Raw genomic sequence first — 22,360 nt, forward strand, 5'->3', positions numbered from 1 at the left:
CACAGCACTGGAGGGGGAGCTCAAGGTGCTTTATGTACATCAAGGTGCAAGAGCACACACCAGAGACAGCAAGATTCATGAAAGTTAGAATCATCTGTAGAAAACCATCAGCATTCAGTAAACTAATGTAACATCTAGAGAAGTGTATCTGGAGGCGAGATCTGAAAATACTTTTACTGTGGTGACGACTGGTGCTTTAGCTGCATCAATGACATGTAAAGAGGTGCATACATACACACTTATGCATGCTCACACTTACACAAACACATAGAAAAATGAAATTTATTCTGTAAAGCAAGGCTGACAATGCAGCTAGAGCACAGTTTTGACTAAGTATTGTCTACAGCCCCAAAAAAATGAAAACCAAGGAAGATTTTCACATTAAGTTCAAATATTGCAGTCTAATATCCAATAATTGTTGTGGAATAAAAACTATGTAAAATATCTGTGTGTTTCTCTCACGCATGAGTAAACAAACAAGTACTTGTATTCATACATAGATAATTGTTCATGCATGATGAGGAGATGATAAAATATTCAAAAATTCCTATAACTACAAAGGCGAATTACAGCTTGCACATTCATCTATTGCCTACTGAATATATCCATGAAATACAAATTTGTAGGAGGAAAAGGGAGAAGAGGTAAATGAAGTCTAGGAGAGAAAAACTCCAGTGTCTCCAGGTGAATGAACAGTTTTTCTATTCAAGTAAAAGCATACCTGACAAAACATGAGATACTTAGTACAAGAATACAAACATCACCTTAATAATTTACAAGCCATTTGTTATAAGAGTATTTTACAAACATAATTGTGCATACTTTACTTATAAGAACACTAAGCATAAATCACTTAACATCAAAAGTTCTGTTGTAATTATATCTGGAGAGGATCTTATAACAATAAGATAAGCAATATGGTTTTAAAATTAAAAAAAATGTAGGACATACTTAGGCGAGACAAATGTGATACGAATTTAGCTGTTTATTGCTGAAATCAACTATGTAATGCTCACAATTTGACAAAGGTAACAAATGGAAGTAAACTCATAGCTTTATGGTCTCAATATTAAATGAAACATTTTCAAAGATGGCAGGTATAGATGAAGGCTTCAGCTAATCACAACCCACAATTTTCTGAAGAAGCTTCTTGAAGTTGAAGCTGGTGTCTTCTTTCAGCCATCGCCACAGTGTCTTACCTGTCAGTTTCAGGAAGCATTCCTTAATCTGCACCATATCAATCTGGAAGAATGAGAAATGGGACAAGAAAGAGTTAAAAGTGCCACATTAATAGACAAAGTTTATTTTTCATCAGAATGACAAGAAACAAATCTCTAGTAACATTATAACATTGGACAAAGCCCGATATATCAGGCATAGGGAAAAATGTTTACAACATATTTGTGAATAAATGCGAGGAAACTCTCCCAAGTGTTTTCATGTCTAGTCCATTACAGTGATGGACCAATCTATAAATCATATCTTAGTGTAACCGACACATCTGTCCCTGATGGCTACGCAGGGGTAGGCTAGTCACAAAAGAACACAACAAAAATTGCAATGGCCTCACAACTGTAGATTTCATTAAGAGTTTCACTTGGCGGCTGGCCTGCCTTCTCCCCACTCACTTCCAAAATCAGAAAGCTTCCCAAAACAGCAAACATATCCAACTTATCCTATCAAACATTTCAGCAACCATCCTTCCCTTTTCCCACAGCCTGGTTACCTAACCTTAAGCCTTCCCTGCCTCCATGGCAGCATTGACCTCCCCCAGTCCGGACTTCCTAGCCTTGCTAAGTGTGTGTGTATGTGTGTTATAGTCCTAAAGGTGCATATATAACCCTCATCCCGCACTGTCTGGTCATGGCCTTCCCAAGTGGATCAGGTGAATTCACATAAAACAATAGGTCCAGTAGACACTAGCGGGACAGTTCAAGGTTGGCTATTATGTATGCAGCAGGCGTAGGAAGGGACAGTCATGGGAGTCGTTTCACCACTACCCTCTAAAAAAATAAAGAAATAACTTAGTACACTACTAGAGTGCTACATTAATCAACTTAATGTTATACTGAAAATTTGAAAAAAGAAAAAAACCAAAGAGGGGTGCATTTGGACCTAACAGCAACATCTGTATAACAAGCAGTATAACAACATGGAACACAAAATTTGATCAAAGAAATATTTCTGTGAACAGATTGAGATTTATGTCAACAAAAATATTTATAGTTTAGAGTTATTTATTAACACTGCTAAGAAAAGTTGCATAACTCTTACAGCAAAAAGCACTACAGACAGTTAATTTTAGAATCTTAAAACTTCCTATAGTAACAGAGATTACACCTCTTATCCGAGTTTACCTCACTTCTGGAAACAATTACACGGATGAGGGTGCGTTCATCCGTTCCCAGACCCTTCATGGCAGCTTGAAGTCGCTCAGCAAAGAACATGGGGCGGCAGCGAATGTTCATTACTATGCACAGATTAGAAATGGTTCTTTGGCATGTAAGTAAATGCTGTAAAACAAAATGTGCAGCAGTTCAAAAGATATTAATAAAATTCTCTCACAAGCAAATTCTTCAATTTTTTTTTTAACAGAGATATAAAGCCCAAAACTAAAGATGTTTTGATTCAAAATTTTTATTCTGCTCTATTCCTTTCAATCAATTTTTTAACATTGAAATAAAATTAATGGATATAAAAACAATATTTGAAAATGTAGCACTCAGAATGGGTAGAAAATATATAGCAACACTATGCTAAACAAGGTGTTAAACCATTTATGGGGAGAAACAAGCAGTAGAAAAGTACTAAATATACCTTATATGCTGACACACTAAGCTTCAAAAGGAAGCAGACATAATGCCAACCGACACAAAGAATACAAGCAAAATTATCACAACAGGTAGTGCCAACTAAAAGGATGTGAAGATTTGCCAGTGCTTATAACAGCAAGTAGAGGATTAACTTACCAATGGCACGAAGTCCATTTCTGAAATCTCCAGATGTTTCACGATCAATGCTATTGAGGATGTCCCGCTGAGTAATCTGAAATTATGATTCTGAGTTTCTAAAATATGTGATTGAAGAGACAGGTGAAATAAAAAGCTTAAAAAATAAATGCTGGCAGCAAGTGGTCTCTATTTCTAAGATAATGCTGTTTACTGCTTTGAACCTTTATATTATCTTGCCTGCTATCTTCTATAATAAAATACACTAAACACAATAATGTTTAAGTGAAATTTTTTTTTCTTAAGAATAAAGATTCTGGTCTTTCTAAGTTTACTTAACTTAAGAATACAACAACCAGACATGAAACAGACCCTACCTTATCCAGAATCAATCATGGCTTCTATGAAGAGGTTGTCAGAAAACCCTACCTTCACATATTCATTCCATGTAGCTCTCAGTTGATAGTAATCACGAGTAGAAAATATGCGGTTAAACGTTTCTTCATCTGTTCCCCAGCGCTTTTCACCAGCATCGTTCAACTGTTGGGCCTCACGCTTGGCCTGCTCAAGGTCACACAACTTGTTATAGTTCACCTGGAACATACCTGTGCCTTCCTTTGCTTCTGGATTTCTAATTTCTTCTACAGCTGCTTCCAGTCGTTCCACTGGTATCTCATAGCGTTCTCCCTGCAGGAACGCCAATAAATACATGGGTTAATGGACCTTGGAGATTATACAGATAAACAAATATCTGTTATTGCTCACAAAAAATATTTGCAAAGATGTTTCTGTTCATTGGCTGAAGAATGAAAGATTTAGTTACAGTTTATCCTGTTTCCACGTCATCTATTTTCTCAGTACCAGCACCCTGCCAACAGCAAATCTGCTCAGCGTATCTGATGCAGCGGAATATTTGTATGAATAATTTAAAAAATGAATAGGTTGAGATCATGGTGAACTGATATCTCTGTTGAGATCCTGGCACTGGTTAATAATACAGATTAAAATCCAAAAGCTGAACTGTTACCTAGCCAGACAGATTTGTTTCTGTACAGTGTAAAATATAGCTTCTTATGTATGGCAGAGAACAGAAGGAAAAAGTGTCAAGAAAGGAAGTCAGCAATCACAATAAAAGATGAAAAAGTAAAAAACTTGAAAAATTACAACACAGTCTGCATTAAAAGATTTGTCAATGAATTTTAAAAAACCCAAGTACAATAAAATAACGTAAGATCCCATACAATTTTACTCAAAGACACCATACTGCTTACTCATGACCATCCATGCATGCACAAACACATATACACACATATACACTTGTATATGTAAAAATTTTCTAGTTCTTTTGCTCTCTATCACACACAGCTACCCCAGCCACACCTGCACAGCTGAGATGAGAAGTCGTTTGAAGTCCCACTAGTGTCTTCGCGTATGTCTTTCTCGAGCACAGGTTCTCTTCCATGGTAGTGTTCATTTAAAACTGTAACATACCACATTTTCATATCTTGATCAGGTCTGTTTACTGGGAACAGTAATATTAAAACCCAAAGCTATAATTCAATTTAAAAAGGTGCCTAATATCTCATAAAAACGCCTGCAAGACTGATTCTGAATTAGGGAAACATTTTGTAAGACTTTTCAAACTATTAACAAACCTAAAGATTGCATATCTCTTAATTAAACGGAAGATAGCCGTACATTTGAAGAATATAAGGGTCTAAAAGATGGCTACAGTGCTTACGATGCCCAATCAGACTATACATCTTATAAAAAACTGATGTCAACATACCTGACGAATAAACATCGCGAATTTCTTTGATCTGTGCATTAGTCCTGGTCATCAAGATCTCAATTAAGGCATTTCATCAGTGCCTAGACCCTGAGATGATATGTCAGAACTATAATAAAACATGTCACAACTATAATAAATATTTCTTCAAGAAATAAGAAATATTTCCACTTAGTCTCTGGACTTAAATAGCAGTCATATTTGCTGTTAGATATAGATGCATAAATGCCATCTTCTGCAGTATGTCTCCTATTTATTTTCCCTTCTCCCTAAAACAAAATGAATGAAATCCACAGCATTTTTTTAATAAAGCATAAATACAGGCACCAATAGCTATTTCATTTACACAAGTTTTAAACACTTTACTTCCTTTATGCCTATCTTTTATAGTGTTCCTTGCCACGTGTCACAGAAAGGATGAAGATAGCATTGTATCATTCCTATAACAACTAATACAGTTGTGATGATGACTGAAGTGACATACTGTTTGCACACTTTTCCTTGGTTTTCTTAAATTAATTAAAGATCTTGCAGCTATACCTATCTCCTAGGTGTGGTATGTGCCAAAAATGGTACAATTAATATGCATATTTTCCCTTAATAACAGATCGCATTAAACATGAAACATGTAGACTTTGATCATCATATATAACTTACATAAATAGCCTCTTTGATGCACCAAGCATCAAATTCTGCAGGTGGTGCAAACAAAGCCATCACAAGCTCTTTGTAGTCACCACTAAGCTCTGATCTGAGGTCTTGAATCAGATCCTGAAAATAGAAGTTTATAAATTTAGTATCTTATATCCAAGCATCAGGTGAGACAAAGCTCTAGTCCTAACTAAAATGCTTCTACCACTCTTCTGAAACTTTGTCCAGGCATATTATTTGCAGAAAAAGAAGGTTCCCAGTCACTTAATCCCCAGACACTTCATCCCCTTTGACACTTTTTATTGAAATTTTCAAATCATGCTATTAACTTCAACGTCATTTGAACATCTACAACATTAGTTAAAGTTACATTATGAAGTGTCTGGGGATTAAAAGTCTAGGGATGAAGTGTCGGGGATACTGGACACTGAGTTTTTTAGCCAGATTTAATGTTTTTGTCATTAAAGGGAACCAATGAACTATTCTTGACATGCAATAGGTTCCTGGTTCCTACATGCTCCTCGGTTCCCGACCACAAAAAATTCGATCCTCAGATACGTTCATTTTTCATTCCCCTTCCAAAGTCCAGCAAAAATGTTATCTCTCCAAGTGACATGATTAAAACCTGACCTTCTAACCCTGATTATATCCCTAACTCTAACCCCACCTGACCATTAAAATTCTCTAGCCCTAAACTTTAGAGAAACCTACATTTGATATCTTTCATGTAATTGACTTTGTCACTTTGTCAATATGGCATGGGGAGATTTCAAGCATAATATTAACAAAGTAAAGCAAGATATACAAACCAAAATATAAGAATGAACATTTTCATTCTATTCGAATTCAGGAATACATCTTTTAACCGTCAGGCACTAAACTTTAAATCATGCATTTATACTCTGACTGGAAGTACACCATTCTGTTTCTTAAAAATAAAGGCAGATAAGCACACATCTTGTGTAATAACATAATCATTTAATCCTTTTCTAAACATGTTTTATGTCCACAATACCCTAAATTAATACACAACCTTTCACAGTTAGTTTCAACTTTGGTCCACTGGAATTAATTTTGCCTTAATTTTACAGGCTTCAGTTATGTATTTTTCTACAGGGTTACTTTTGTCTAAGCCCCAAATTTCAGCACCGTATGTCAGTACTGCTTTTATCTAGGAATCAAAGAGTTTCCAAAAGACAGATAAACCATTTGAGAGAGAGGGAGAAACTACATGCATGCACACAGGTACTTGTGTACATGCATGTTTCTGGATGTCAGTTTAATACAAGAGTCTACATTGGAAATTCTCTGTATAGTTCTTCCTACAAAATGAAATGTTTATCAACAAATAACTTGATAAAATCTTTAAAAATAGACAGTATTTTGTATACCCACCCGTCCATATAGAACCTTGAAATATTTTTTCAGTTCTTGGCGCTGAGCATTACATCGTGTGCCCACCACTTCAATGATAGCATCATCATCAGTTCCTATAAACAATTGAAAAATAGATAGACAGCAAAATAAAAAAACAATAAAGTTCAGTTTCACAGGAAAAGTTAGGTGCACATACACAAAAGAAATACGCTGAGGATCAATAAGGAAACTGCAAGAAATGGCTCAACCTCTTTCCTAATCCCAAAACTGTGATGTTCAAAGGCTTGTGTTTTGTAAATGGAACATTGTTCTTTTCTTATATTATTGAAATTAGTAACTTGTAATGAATTAAACACACTCATCTGTCTGCAATTAAGCCAGCCTTTAAACAAATGTGAGGATCCAAATGTCTGTCAGTATTAAAAAGCTAGGTCTTTACCCATGGTTTTTCATGGGTTCCCAAAGAGCCTGGGGTTTAGATCTGTAGACACAAACAAAAGTGAGAACTGTATAGTCTTTAACATAAGTTCTTACCCAGTCCTTTCATGGCTGCTCTCAGGTACTCGCAATCAGCTTCCTTGTCCCACTTACTCTTGGTCACATCACGACCCCTTTCCTTCTTATTCCATAAAGCAACAGGATCCTTATCTGTGTACATTTCAAATGGCTTCACTGTGCCCTCCGTCATTTCAAATGTACCTGATACCTTTCTCGCCTGATTAGCTCACTGACAAAGGCCTGATACATCTGCTCCCGCACCTTGGCTTTCACCTCTACTTCAGAAAGTTCCTGTGAAAAATACAGAGGTCTGTTAAAGAACAAAACTTCAGAACCTTTATTTTAAAATCAACCAATTTTAGACCAAAATCTGCTCATATTTTGAAAAAATCCCACTTATTATCCTTAGTCAATATGGATGATTGTAAGAATGGAGAAGGCATTGGAACCTTTCATTAATATTATATATATTATGTTACATGGGGATAGGAGAAAAAGGACAGAAAGGCTTTACCAGAGGTCACAGCAAGTTTGGTATGGGGGAGGAAAAACAAAAAAGATGTACCAGAAGCAGACTCACAGCAGGTTTAGCAAGAGAAGGTTTGTCATCCTCTTCCTTGTGCTTTTTTTCTTGTTTCTGGTGCCTCTTCATAAATAAACAAATAAATAATAACATTGTTTGATGAAGAAGCAATATTCCCTGAACATTGACATGCAGTGCATATATACCATAAAATGTGTGCATGTGTTTGTGTGTATACAAGTTAAACTTTGTAACCAGTGGATACATGTGCTACCTGGTTGCTGTTATTGTATGCCTTTGCATGTTTCCTTGTTAGCCAGATTGACACACTGCAGATCTGACACTGCAAGAGCCATCAACATCATCATAAGCACTCATCTCAACACCACCATCGCCAGCAATTATTACATGTACATGTGTGTTTCTTACGGCCATGGGAATGACAGCTGGTTTCTTTTTCTTCCTATTCACCCCCAGTGGAGCATAGAGCCACTACTACACCACGCCATCGGATCTGGTCCTGGGCGTCCATCTCCAGTTGTGACCTTGTCATGCTATCACCTCGCTGTGAACATGTCTGTCTGGGTCTCCCAACCCTGCACCTCCCCTGTAGATTCCAGTCCAGAGCTTGTCTCATTGAATTGTCGGCTGGCTTTCTCAAGGTGTGGGCAATCCAGCCCCACTTCCGCTTCTTGATGTCTTGGCTAGCAGGTTTTTGGTTGGTTCTCTCCCACAGGTTTGTATTGGAGGTCTTCTCAGGCCATCTGATGTTGAGGATGTGGTACAGACATCTGTTGACAAATGTCTGAATCTTGTTGGTGATGGTGTTTGTCACATGCCATGTCTCAGATCCATGTAGAAGGACTGATTTTATGTTTTCACTGAAGATGCGGATCTTAGTCTGTAGAGATAATGCCTTGGAGTTCCAGACAGGTCGAAGAATATGGAATTCAATCCTACGTTTATTTGGCTGCTTACATCTTCATCTGCACCTCCATCTTTGCTGACTATGCTGCCAAGGTAGGTGAAGCAGTCGGTCTCTGTAATACTATACTCCCCATGTAGTTGTAGTGGGGCTTCTTGCTTGTTGTTGACCCGCATTACTTCTGTTTTCTTGATGTTGATTGTCAGGCCAGTCATCGCTGCTTCTTCTGAGAGCCGAGTGAGTTTTGTCTGTTCATGCTGCTGCTTGTGGGACAACAGGCTGATGTCATCTGCAAAGCCGAGATCCTCAAGTTGCCTGGCAAAGGTCCACTGAATGCCCGTGTTGCTGTTAGAGGTTGTTCTTCTCATGATCCAGTCTATGATCATCAGGAAGATTGTCAGTGAGAGCATACAACCTTACCTGACCCAGTCCTAACTGCAAAGGGGTCAGTCATCTTCCCGTTGTAGATCACCTGGCATGCTGAGTCCTCATATAACTGGATGATGGTAATGGACTTTAGTGGAAATCCACTTAGTGCTGCATCAACTTTCAGGCGGTTTACCTGTCTACGGAGTCAAAAGCCTCCTCAAAATCCACAAATGTCATGTAGAGTGGCAACAGCTGGTTTAGATGTGATGTAATCCTCCATGCCACCATTTTGTCTTGGGAGGCCTTTGCCCCTATATACAAATGTTTGGTTTTCTGATTTCCAAGTATTAAGTTCAAGCTACAAGAATGTCATCAAAGTTATATTTTGTGAACCTGAAAGTGAGCCAGAGTTAGTACGTCAAGAATGCAGAAGCCTCCATGAAACACACTGACTTCATGCTGGATCAGCTGAAATGCACATTTTTGGAGTTTTTGAAAATCTGTGAATGGAGACAAATGTGTGAAACTGTCTGTATTACATTTTGTTTACAGCTGCACATATACTAAAACACTGGATGCACACACACACACAAAAGGATGAGGAAGACACAAAACTTAAGCCTCACATGTTTGGCAGAGGCAGCTTTGTCACTGTCTTCTTCCTCATCTGATTCCTCTTCTTCGTGTTTCTCTCCACTGAACCTCCTGTGGCGTCTATGCTGTTGCTATGAATACAATCATGCATTGTGTACACTATCCAAGAAAGATGGGGTCTGATACACAGTATGGTACTAGTCCTACCTGTATGGTTATTAATGCTAAGCTGTCAGCTGTCATCTAAATTTAATTAAATATGAGAAATTTAGCTTAGTTGATTTTAATTATCCAGCTAACCACTGAACCTGGTTCCAAACATTTTTATGTAAAAAAACAAATGATAAAGCAACTAAAATATACATGTGGTATTCAGCTCATTGCTCTTTGTTATTCCAGGAATGAGGATGGAAGTTTCCAAGGAGAATTTTCAGCTAAAATTCTATCTCTTACTTGTCGGTGTGCTAATTCAATACCTTACATTTTATTTTATATGTACTACACACTTGCACTAAGCCAGCTTAGTTTATTCCTTCTTACTCCTCAAGGAGCATAGGGCCACAAACCAGCTTGGAATCCTAAAAAAATCCTGCTTTGTTCCAAAAGTGTTCGCAATGATACGTTGCTCAGTTAAACATCAAATAATTTTTCCATGTCTGTGTCATTCACAACTGCCTTGTTTTGTATTTTAATGTGCACTGGACATCACAAAGTTCAGTCACTTAAGCTCCAGCATTTATCATTTCCTGAATCAAGAAAACCGGCTCTAGGCAAGACCTACTTTTTACCTGAAAACAGGGTGTAAGCCTTGATTTTTACTAGTTATTTATACCAAAACTTGGATACTACATCACTCACTCAGATCATTTGGCTGCTTACTGCGATGCTTACACAACTGGACAAGATGCAGGAGGTAGACCAGAGGGAAGAAAACCACAACACTGCCAGGGGTACACAGTGTCTAAAACAAGAACTCTCAGTAAGGTATTTATTATCTTACCTTTCCAGTTTTTATTTCCTCTTCCAATGTCTGAGACAAAACAAACAAAATACAAGACATTATGAGTTTTGATAAAATAAAACACTCCTATGGACATATTTATTAATGGGGAAATAGATGTTTTATGCCAAGCCACCAACTAAAGCTATATGATGACAAAACAGCCAGCCCTGTAAAAGGTGCCAAATACAGAAAAAGAACAGAATACCCTAGACAAGATTTGAGCTCAGATTTGAGCTCAGATCCTCATTAAACTAGTGGCAAGTATTTAACTGTTGTGCCACCAAATTGCTTGTCCACTGACAAAGACCAACATCAAGCAAGCCTTATCTTAAATTGACAGAATGCTAAACCAAAATGATGGATTAAATGTGAGAATGCTTTTGATCAGGCTAAAATACAATGACTCAAGTGTAGGCCACTGACACCAAAATTCTTGTTATCTTAGCAAGAACAGCTAATTACTTTCCTGGAAATTATGTTAGTGGTTTTTTGGAAGGATGATTTGTTGTCTAGGACATGATCTTCAGTCTACTTCTTTTAGTCTTTTCTGATGTATTATTAAATACAGGGTGAGTATATCTGTATACCACCACCACACAGTGGCTGTGTTGTTGTTAAAGCCTGTACAGAAAGTTAAATTTACCTGTAGCATCATCTGCTGCATCTTTATCTGCTGCTGATAAAGGTCTGCATCCATCCTATTAAGATAAGATGTTAGTGGAGCCTGAATGCTCATAGGCGCCTGCATGGATAGGAAAAGAACTAAACTGTTCTTGCAGTAGCCAATAATAAGTTCTGAGCCACTTGCAAATTGTGGACCATAACACATGAAAATAAGTACTTGTAATGGTGAGTGTTACTACATTTTATTATGCGGTAAATGTTCATGTATTCACACAAATATCAAGCATGTCCACATACAGCTGTTCTTATAAAACACCCATGATGATATGTAAGCATAAATGTCTGCACACATATAGATGCACTCATACAAGCACCGTTTATGTCTCTTTCACATGTTCACACTCTCTCACTTGCTCACCTCTACTAATGTGGTAGTGCCCACACACATATACACAAGTTACGATGCTGTTGCTGTTGCTGTTGTGTATACTATAAGAATATTTCACCTGCTATAAATGAACAGCAACAATAAGGCAAAATAGCAGTTACTTAAGAAACCTGCCTGATATCCTGAATTCTGATTCAGGGTGGCACACTGTTGTACACCAGGTACCGTGAAGCCAGGCACTGCTCCAAGATATCCCATACCTAAAGCCAGAAATTAAGGTTACAACATGTAATCTGACAGTCAGCTAACAGAATAACAAAGCAACTCAAAATAGCTTGAGAATCATCCAATAGGATCTCACCAGGGTAATGTAACCTCATTATTAATAACTAAAATAATGTATTTTTCCATATTAATAAAACATAAAAACATCCATATATTCTGATCTCCTACCTAAACAATCATCATAGTAAAATGTGAGCATCAAAGGCAGACACAAAAGTTGACAATTAGCAAGCAATGGGTGTAAAACCTTCTCAAACAGGTACACACCACTTGTAATGATGCTTACCTTGGGTGAATCCATACTGGTTAACATTGTACGCACTTTGCATGCCCATGCCTGGTGGAGGTGGAGGACCAGAATTTGGTGGAAACTGGCCAAACTGTTGGGGATATGCACTGTCACCTCCCCCATGATAAGATGGATAGTTGGACTGATAAAAGATTGCAAAAAAAAAAAGTCAATTTCACAAGCAATTCTTTGTCATAAAACAAACAATCATATTATATATTAGCAAAGATCACATAAATCATTAAGGAAAGCAAAACAATCTTTAACTGATCTATGTATACAGCTCTTTTTTAAAATGTCCCTTGGTATCTTTGTTTTCAGACTGATTAATAATAAGCTCCTTTAGATAATTAGCATGGAGCTGATTTTCTCCAATTCCAATTAATATTCTGCATACTCCTGTACAGGTTATGAATATTACATTTGATAACAAATAGTTACATTTGACAGAAATGGCACATATACCTGGTAAGTAAACATCTTGAGATGTATTTAGGTTCCCTGAAAACCTGCACGAGAAACATAACTTTCATATAAATTCACCACCATAAGACTCTGTATAGTATCTAACATAAATAGGTCTTCATATCTCAAACCCATTTTGGCATTAAAGCAAATAAATGCATAAACATTCATGAATCTAGTAATGCAGAACATGTTCTCGTGAACCTGCTATGTGGTAAAAATTATCTCTCTTTATAACAAAAACGTGAAAACAATGAAACGATCGTTTAACGCTAACCTTAGAGATCCACTTTTTATCAGGCGACGGTAACCGTAAAGAGTTTCACGTCGGGTTCTATTGATCATGGTCATGGAGATGTCAACAAACAACACGCGAGAAACTTCCGGTGTTGGTAACGATTGCGCAAGCGCACGCGCATGTTTCCGAGCTACGTTTTCGTTGGACTTCCTCGGCAGAACGGTCAGTCGTCTGCTACCGCAATCTATCCTGATTTTAATAGAGTCCCTGATATATTAAATGATTAAATAATGTTATTTTAAAAATTATTGTATGTAAATTATAAAGATTTGATTCTCCTTTTTAAAATGATTTTTATAAGTTGGTTCTTCTGCCCAATGAGCGTTTAAATAGTCTGGTGGCGCAACGGTTAGCGCCTGTTACCAATAGAGAGAAGATTGGTTGTCTTGGGTTTAGTAATACAGCTATCTTCTCGGATACGCTTTATTTTTCTGCGCATGACACCGTAATATAAAGCCTTAGTTGCTGGCTCGGCGTAAAACATCAATTTCTCTCTATCCACAGACGCAGACCTGTAAAGATGGACACCGTCATTAATACGATCGAGAACTCGGGCGTCGTCTGCTCCTTCTCTTCGTAAGTTTCTTGTTGCTCACAGGTGTGTGATATCTTGAATTCTTTCTATTCCATCCTTCTCGTTTACCTTTTTTTAGAGGCGAAACAAAAACAATGGGTTAATTAATTGTGATTTCTATTAACTGTCGCCATATATATGCAGCGTTAGCTTGCGTTAACAGAAAACCAGGACCCAGCATGTAGAGAATTATAATTATCCTCAGTGAGACCTACATCACAACTTCAAATCTTAAAAAGGCGTTCGTCAGAGTCTGGCACGAGGGGCTATGGCATGCGATGCGAAAAATCAATACGGGAGAAGGCCTCGTTCAAGTCATCAAAGTGCTGTATATAATAGCTCTGGATAATAATTAATAGATCAAATTTGATAATTTAACAAAATATCTTTAGGTTTTTAAGGGTAAACAAAATGAGGGAAAAAAACGGGTTCTTCAGTAGCCTTTATACATCAAGTAAGGTGTCGGAAGATAAATGTTTGCCGAATGCCCGCTGAATGTAAAGTAAAGCTGTGTCTATTTCGGCATATTGAAAAATTAGCAGATTAATAATAATAGTAATAATAATAATCATCTGTTGATTTGCATAGCGCTTTTTCCCACCATTAAAGGCGGGGTCACAGCGCGTTAGTAAATTATCAAATTTAACAAGTATTTATACTTGACATAACCTTTGCCAACTTGTTCTCATAATCTTTGACACCAATGTTGAAGACCGTCAGTAAAATGAACACTTAAAGTATTCAGCACCAAGCAGTTCATGTGCAGAGCTTAGTTTTAATTTTGTTTTGTTTCTTTTGTGGTTTTTTTTTATATATCTGCCATGCAAATTGTAAAATGTCAGGGGTCATAAGGCTACATACTATTATGACGAGCAATTGTGTCTCATTTAGCAGACGACCTGTGTATGTCTAAAGACATACAAGGCTTTGTTTACATTAAGCAGCACCCAGATGTGACTAGCAGCCCACTTTTTGCTTTATCTTAGCGACCACCTTGACAAGCGATGTACAATGAGGCGCGTGCCTTCTGATGACTAACAGGTAGTTGTAATGACACCACTGTGTTCTGACCATCGTCAGGGGGGGGGGGGATGCTTCGCCATTTGACTATCAACGGTAATTCCTTAAATTCACTCTGAGAGGTTTTTTTTTGGTCATCGAGTTCTTTGCAGTCTGCATCCACCCACAAGAAATTTGTCAGACATTTGTATTCACTGTCTGTGGTACATGTACTCATGTGTTATTTATGGTGTGTGTATGATTTATATTGTAGTTGCAATAAACGAACACATGCTCGGAACGTCACTGGAATAAAGTCTTTTCTAGTCTTTCTTCATAATGATGAACAAGGCACGTTAAAGTTTACAAAACATTCTAATCTTTGATTGCATATACTTTGAGTATTAATATGCTATAGACAAATTAAAGGTTATTATAATTGGAAGTTATGCTCGTGTCAGAACTTTCTCTTTAATACTGCGATTTTTATGACAATGGTGTACTCCTGACATTTCCACACAGTGTTTTTGTTACTTTTTAATTTAGGTAGCGACAGCTAGGTTACAAAAAAAACCAAACAAAAACATAAAAATCAAGCTTCCTGTACGCAGAGAAGACACACACACACAAACACCTCTTTTCGAGATGTAAGAACAACACATAAAGTGTAAAATATTTGTAGCCATGTTTATTGTGTCTCACACAATCCCCTCCCTGTGGCTGATGGAGTAGTTTGAATGCCTCATGGGATTTCTCCAAGTTTCTGTCTTCCCATCGAGTAAGGAAGTGGTCTGTAGTAAAGAGAGCATACAGATAACATGCATCGCACGGATTATCTACTCAGGAATTCTCTACCATCTCTGTTTGTCTTGTATAAGCTACTGGATGAACAATTGTACAAACCAGTCATAACTTGAGTACTTATGTGTCAGTTTTTCATCATTCGTAGAACTACCATAACTTCGTTATATGTGACCCTGTTACTTGACACCCAGGTAAAGTGTCTTATGTCTGTTCTTGTTCCTTTTACCAGTAATTCTCTCGTTCGTTCTCTTTATCTATTTCTTAATGTCTTGATAGAAGGTGCTAGTGTGGGGTTGTGGAAACGATTAATAAATGAGAAAAACCCCAAACAAGTAGTCAAATAAATAAAAATTCAGAACTCACTAATCCCAAGAAGAGGAGAGTTGTCCATTGCAGCTACTAAAGGCAGGCCTCTGCACACACATCGACATCAGTGATTATTGACGAGGTTGGCAAAGTTTGGACTCAAAGCTAAATGGCAAGGACTAAGAATTAAGCAAGTTAGTAAAACTGTCTATTGCTCCTGTCTTCCTTATCTTCACTTTCAGTTTTTAATTTGTTAACTGTCATTGCTTGCTTCTTCAGCTGTAAGTGAAGGAGTCTTCTGTACACATTGATGGACGAGAAGGGAGAGGGATAGAATGGGAAATGGATTAGTTAAAAATCTGTTAAAATATAAAACTACATTTGACTGTCGGGTCATCCCATCAAAATAAGTTTTACATATATATATATGCAGGCGCGAGGGAACACACACACACATTCACACACACAGCCACACACTAGCACACAGCGACACTGCTTTACTTGTAAGAGAAGCTGGCTTTGCAGTCATGGTGCAGTAGGTACCTGTGAGATTTGATGTTATAGTAGAGACAGCGCTGGTGACTGAACCCAGGATGGATTGCACAATGTTGCCGACGGGTATGTTGATGGCGGCCGTCACACAGCTGACCAGTTTGGACACGATGCCAAGAACAAGAGCCAGAAGGCCCTGGACGACAGCAAGAGCGGTACCCAGCAGACTGCCCAGCAAGCTGCCGACTAAGGACGTGACAACGTTCAGGAGAGCAGCAGCAATGGGGCCGAGGACAGACATGAGGGTTGTCAGTAGTGGGGGGACCAGCATCACTACGGGATCGACCAGCGAAAGCAAGTCCCGTTCTTCTGGAACATGAGCCGACATACTTGCTGCGGCCAACACCAGAATCAGCACCAGCGACTTCATGGCTGTGAGGATCTGAAATCACATCACTCAGTGTTGTTGTCACACAAGTCACATTGTGCTGTAACTGTAACCACATTTCTTGTGACAGCATTAGTGTTTTGTCATCAGTAAAACTTCTTGTCATATACATTTTGTTTTGTCACAGAATCACAACTGTCGACGCTGTGATAACTATAAACACATCGGTTAGACCGATTTGAAAACAAGAGGGAAACCCAAACTACTGTCATTAAACTTGTAGAAATATAAAATAAGCAACAGAAGTAAAGTGGATTGTGAAAGGCAAGTATAACATATACAAAGGTTGAACGTGTCAGTGAGTATGGAGTGAGTACGAGAGACAGAGACGGTAGGTGCGTTCCGATGCGCGCGTTTGTGTGTGTAAAGTCATTGCCTGCAAAGAGCCATCAGCAATTGTCTCCTCTGATTGCAACCGACATTTCACCTCGGTGTATACCGTTAATGTGGACTAATTTACAAATGGACATTTCATTTTCTGAGAGAGTACTTAAGACCACCACAAACAGCTACACCCATTAAAAGATTAAACTCGCGAAAAGTTACAAATCTGAAAAACAAGAAAGTACAGACGCACCAAAAAAAAAAAAAAAAAAAAAAAAATAAATAAATAAAAAATAAATAAAAGGAGTTCAAGACTTAAGTGTTGAAGTCTGAATATACCGACATGTACGGAGGCCAACAAAAGTCTAAGATCCCCCACTTAGTAGACTGCTTACCGTTGACGAGTGCTGAAAGTGGAAGCTGTGGTGTAAGCTGTGGGTGGCTGGAACCTGCTTGTCTGGGCAAAGAAGTGGCGGCCTTTTATAGTCAAAGGTGTCACGTGATGTGTTCCACAAAACACGAGGCGAAGGATGCGGTCAGTTGTGAGAACTAATAACGGAGTTGTTTTTCCACTGACCGTGTGTTCGTGATCTTAAAGTATAATTAGTTTACTTTTCTAGCTACAGCCACAATCGGAATAATTGACTTGTAAAAATATTAGTCCTTACTCCCATACCTTGCAGGACTTGGGTAAAAAAAATACAGAAATCTGTTAAAATAAGCGATGGGTGGAATTGTTAAAGACTATTATCAAGAAAGACAATCTGATTTTGCTTTGAGAGAATAACTAATTAGTATGCTTATCAGCATGTGATCATAATGAGTATGCTTTCCTTATCTAGCCAATCACTTGAAACTTGTCAGGTGTAGAAGAAGAGAGGAATTTATTAACACGTTTTTTGTATCTGCCCACCAACAAACAGGTGGACATTAAGAAAGAAGCAGCAGCTTGTACTTGTGTCTAAGTGTTGTAGAGTATTCCACCAAAGTCTACAATGCACCTTTTGTCCCAGAAGAAACACTTAAAAGGAAGGAAGTGCAAGTTGTCATGAAGTCAAGTAGCGCAAATAGTACAAACTAATACTAAGATAATAGAGAAATGACCCTAACTGGGCAGAAGACTGTTTTTGGAAGAATTCATTATACATCGGCGTTATTCTGAAAATATCCGACAGAGTAGGAAGCCACACAAAAGTCATTAACATGTAGCAGGCACGTAAAACTCGCAAGGTATATTCTTACGCAAATTACAAGTGCAGTCCATCAAAAAAGAATTAAATCATTTCTTGGTATTTGGTATACTAGCAATGAAAATAACTGTAAATAACTGCAAAATAACAAGATAGCATGTTTACTAACGCTAGCAAGCTCAGTTAAGAGAACTCCATTAGAAAGAGCAGCAGCACACCTCCTGTTAGTCACCAGAAAGCATTCGCCTTCTGGCCATCGGTTACATTTGGAGATATTAAATCCATTTTGTCAAGTTGTAAGAATGTGTTAATTAGTTTGAGTGACATGGTGGATATTTTCTCATTTCTCTACCTAAAAGACAGAGACTATACATGTCCTCGGACAGAGTCCAATGATTTGTTTATGGACATGGTAACTGTGTGAGATGAAGGAAGACAAAAACCATGATGTCCAAAGCAGGCTGTGCCAAGTGTCATCACGAGACTCGATGGATGCAAGCTCCTGTGTTTGTAAGGGATTGTACAAGCTCCTGTGTTTGTAAGGGATTGTACAAGCTCCTGTGTTTGTAAGGGATTAATCTTCACCACAGATATATGACAAAATGAAGGGCTGAATGTCGGTCTTATCGTGTAAGAACGTAAAGTAAGGTCACGTGGGTCTCTGCAGTAAGACCTTCATCTGTTTGGCGACACAAACAAACTTTCCACCAAAGGTCTCAACAAAAATCAAAACCAACTCCACCAACACGATTATAAAAACGTTTTGCGTACGCAACAGTCCAGCGGTGGTTACAACACCGGATATAAGACCGATGGACAAATAATGTTTACCTACACGCAGCACCGACATTCCTTATCGTACTTGTACATCAAGCGAAAGGTCCTCGACGACGATGACGACGACATGTCCGCTACACATTTAGAGCACATCTGCGACTGACTTCTTATTCTCCAGGTCAGACTGCGGTACCTTTTCTTTTCGTCCGTTTTTCCCCCTCTTCGCAAAAGAAAGACTGCATTAAAAGTTTCGTTTTTTATTTCTATATGTGCCAACATATTTTTGCCAGTCAAGCAGAGCTCTGCCTCCTGGCGGTGACTGGTGGACAAAGTTGATTAAAGTATGACACAGACAGAACAAACTTGCGCCCTTTGACGAGCTTTGGTCATGTTAGTACTTTTCTAAGCTTTGACAAAACGGGCTCTTAGCAATTTTTTTTTCTATTAAAAAAAACTAGTTTTAAGGATTTTGTTGTTTTCGCTGCTGTTGCAGATGATCTTTGAAAGGTGCATTGTAGACTTTGTGGAATACTCTACAACACTTAGACACAAGTACAAGCTGCTTCACTCTTAATGTCCACCTGTTTGTTGGTGGGCAGATACAAAAAACGTGTTAATAAATTCCTCTCTTCTTCTACACCTGACAAGTTTCAAGTGATTGGTTTGATAAGGAAAGCATACTCATTATGATCACATGCTGATAAGCATACTAATTAGTTATTCTCTCAAAGCAAAATCAGATTGTCTTCTTGATAATAGTTTTTAACATTTCCACCCATCGCTTATTTTAACAGATTTCTGTATTTTTTATCCAAGTCCTGCAAGGTATGGGAGTAAGGACTAATATTTTTACAAGTCAATTATTCCGATTGTAGTTGTAGCTAGAAAGGTAAACTAATTATACTTTAAGATCACGAACACACGGTCAGTGGAAAAACAACTCCGTTATTAGTTCTCACAACTGACCGCATCCTTCGCCTCGTGTTTTGTGGAACACATCACGTGACACCTTTGACTATAAAAGGCCGCCACTTCTTTGCCCAGACAAGCAGGTTCCAGCCACCCACAGCTTACACCACAGCTTCCACTTTTAGCACTCGTCAACGGTAAGCAGTCTACTAAGTGGGGGATCTTAGACTTTTGTTGGCCTCCGTACATGTCGGTATATTCAGACTTCAACACTTAAGTCTTGAACTCTTTTTTATTTTTTCATGTTTTCGTGCGTCTGTTCTTTCTTGTTTTTCAGATTTGTAGCTTTTCGCGAGTTTAATCTTTCAATGGGTGTAGCTGTTCGTGGTGGTCTTAAGTACTCTCTCAGAAAAGGAAATGTCCATTTGTAAATTAGTCCACATTAACGGTATACACCGAGGTAAAAAGTCGGTTGCAATCAGAGGAGACAATTGCTGATGGCTCTTTGCAGGCAATGACTTTACACACACACAAACGCGCGCATCGGAACGCACATACCGTCTCTGTCTCTCGTAGTCACTCCATACTCATTGACACGTTCAACCTTTGTATATGTTATACTTGCCTTTCACAATCCACTTTACTTCTGTTGCTTATTTTATATTTCTACAAGTTTAATGACAGTAGTTTGGGTTTCCCTCTTGTTTTCAAATCGGTCTAACCGATGTGTTTATAGTTATCACAGCGTCGACAGTTGTGATTCTGTGACAAAACAAAATGTATATGACAAGACGTTTTACTGATGAGAAAACAATAATGCTGTCACAAGAAATGTGGTTACAGTTACAGCACAATGTGACTTGTGTGACAACAACACTGAGTGATGTGATTTCAGATCCTCACAGCCATGAAGTCGCTGGTGCTGATTCTGGTGTTGGCCGCAGCAAGTATGTCGGCTCATGTTCCAGAAGAACGAGCCTTGCTTGCCACCAATTCCTTGGCGACGCTGGTCGAACCCGTGATGATGCTGGTCCCCCCACTACTGACAACCGTCATGTCTGTCCTCGGCCCCATTGCTGCTGCTCTCCTGAACGTTGTCACGTCCTTAGTCGGCAGCTTGCTGGGCAGTCTGCTGGGTACCGCTCTTGCTGTCGTCCAGGGCCTTCTGGCTCTTGTTCTTGGCATCGTGTCCAAACTGGTCAACTGTGTGACGGCCGCCATCAACATACCCGTCGGCAACATTGTGCAATCCATCCTGGGTACAGTCACCAGCGCTGTCTCTACTATAACATCAAATCTCACAGGTACCTACTGCACCATGACTGCAAAGCCAGCTTCTCTTACAAGTAAAGCTGTGTCACTGTGTGTTAGTGTGTCATTGTGTGCTAGTGTGTGGCTGTGTGTGTGAATGTGTGTTCCCTCGCGCTTGCATATATATATATAAAACTTATTTTGATGGGATGACCCGTCAGTCAAATGTAGTTTTATATTTTAACGGATTTTTAACTAATCCATTTCCCTTTCTATTTCTATCTCTCTCTTCTCGTCCATCAATGTGTACAGAAGACTCCTTCACTTACAGCTGAAGAAGCAAGCAATGACAGTTAACAAATTAAAAACTGAAAGTGAAGACAAGGAAGACAGGGGCAATAGACAGTTTTACTAACTTGCTTAATTCTTAGTCCTTGCCATTTAGCTTTGAGTCCAAACTTTGCCAACCCGTCAATAATCACTGATGTTGATGTGTGTGCAGAGGCCTGCCTTTAGTAGCTGCAATGGACAACTCTCCTCTTCTTGGGGTTAGTGAGTTCTGAATTTTTATTTATTTGACTACTTGTTTGGGGTTTTTCTCATTTATTAATCGTTGCCACAACCCCAACTGGTAAAAGGAACAAGAACAGACATAAGACACTTTACCTGGATGTCAAGTACCAGGGTCACATATAATGAAGTAGTAGATGGTAGTTCTACGAATGATGAAAAACTGACACATAAGTACTCAAGTTATGACTGGTTTGTACAATTGTTCATCCGTAGCTTATACAAGACAAACAGAGATGGTAGAGAATTCCTGAGTAGATAATCCGTGCGATGCATGTTATCTGTATGCTCTCTTTACTACAGACCACTTCCTTACTCGATGGGAAGACAGAAACTTGGAGAAATCCCATGAGGCATTCAAACTACTCCATCAGCCACAGGGAGGGGATTGTGTGAGACACAATAAACATGGCTACAAATATTTTACACTTTATGTGTTGTTCTTACATCTACGAAAGAGGTGTTTGTGTGTGTGTCTTCTCTGCGTAAATGCCGGATCTTGATTTTTATGTTTTTATTATTTTTTTAATATAGCTGTTGCTACCTAAATTAAAAAGTAACAAAAACACTGTGTGGAAATGTCAGGAGTACACCTTTGTCATCAATATAAATGAACTCTCAATATTAAAGAGAAAGTTCTGACACGAGCATAACTTCCAATTATAATAACCTGTAATTTCTCTAAAGCAT

General features: G+C 38.4%; 2 protein-coding genes and 1 long non-coding RNA gene across 3 annotated transcripts; 1 reads left to right on the plus strand and 2 right to left on the minus strand.

Moving 5' to 3' along the window:
- Positions 1-268: 268 nt before the first annotated feature.
- On the minus strand, positions 269-13,147 carry LOC112563911 (annexin A7-like). Its single transcript, XM_025238420.1, is given in 20 exon segments — positions 269-1,242; positions 2,358-2,470; positions 2,970-3,045; positions 3,378-3,635; positions 4,329-4,363; positions 4,366-4,428; positions 4,738-4,809; positions 4,812-4,827; positions 5,395-5,508; positions 6,784-6,878; positions 7,300-7,473; positions 7,476-7,554; positions 7,844-7,909; positions 9,707-9,805; positions 10,675-10,704; positions 11,321-11,419; positions 11,864-11,949; positions 12,261-12,405; positions 12,729-12,772; positions 13,006-13,147. Coding segments are annotated over 19 exon segments (1,761 nt in total). The 5' UTR covers positions 12,744-12,772; positions 13,006-13,147; the 3' UTR covers positions 269-1,116.
- A 1,998-nt stretch (positions 13,148-15,145) lies between these two features.
- On the minus strand, positions 15,146-19,330 carry LOC112561566. The gene is made up of 5 exons (XM_025234131.1): positions 19,304-19,330; positions 17,369-17,450; positions 16,253-16,643; positions 15,767-15,816; positions 15,146-15,390 (listed from the first exon to the last, which is right to left on the minus strand). Exons 1-5 carry the CDS (start codon positions 19,328-19,330, stop codon positions 15,161-15,163), a joined length of 780 nt encoding a protein of 259 aa, XP_025089916.1. The 3' UTR covers positions 15,146-15,160.
- A 572-nt stretch (positions 19,331-19,902) lies between these two features.
- LOC112564597 lies at positions 19,903-22,094 on the plus strand. The gene is made up of 4 exons (XR_003099249.1): positions 19,903-20,046; positions 20,745-21,153; positions 21,603-21,648; positions 21,974-22,094. It is a non-coding gene; the product is annotated as an uncharacterized LOC112564597 (long non-coding RNA).
- The last annotated feature ends 266 nt before the right edge of the window (positions 22,095-22,360 follow it).

Source organism: Pomacea canaliculata, linkage group LG1 (assembly GCF_003073045.1).
Source record: "Pomacea canaliculata isolate SZHN2017 linkage group LG1, ASM307304v1, whole genome shotgun sequence".
NCBI classification, from domain to species: Eukaryota; Metazoa; Mollusca; class Gastropoda; order Architaenioglossa; family Ampullariidae; genus Pomacea; species Pomacea canaliculata.

Coding starts and splice junctions, on each gene's coding strand:
- LOC112561566 (XM_025234131.1), bottom strand. CDS start 19,330: ATGACCAAAGCTCGTCAAAGGGCGCAA. Junction 16,644..17,368: donor ACTTTCAGCACTCGTCAACG/GTAAGCAGTCTA, acceptor ATGTGATTTCAG/ATCCTCACAGCCATGAAGTC. Junction 15,391..15,766: donor CTCTCCTCTTCTTGGGATTA/GTGAGTTCTGAA, acceptor TCTTTACTACAG/ACCACTTCCTTACTCGATGG.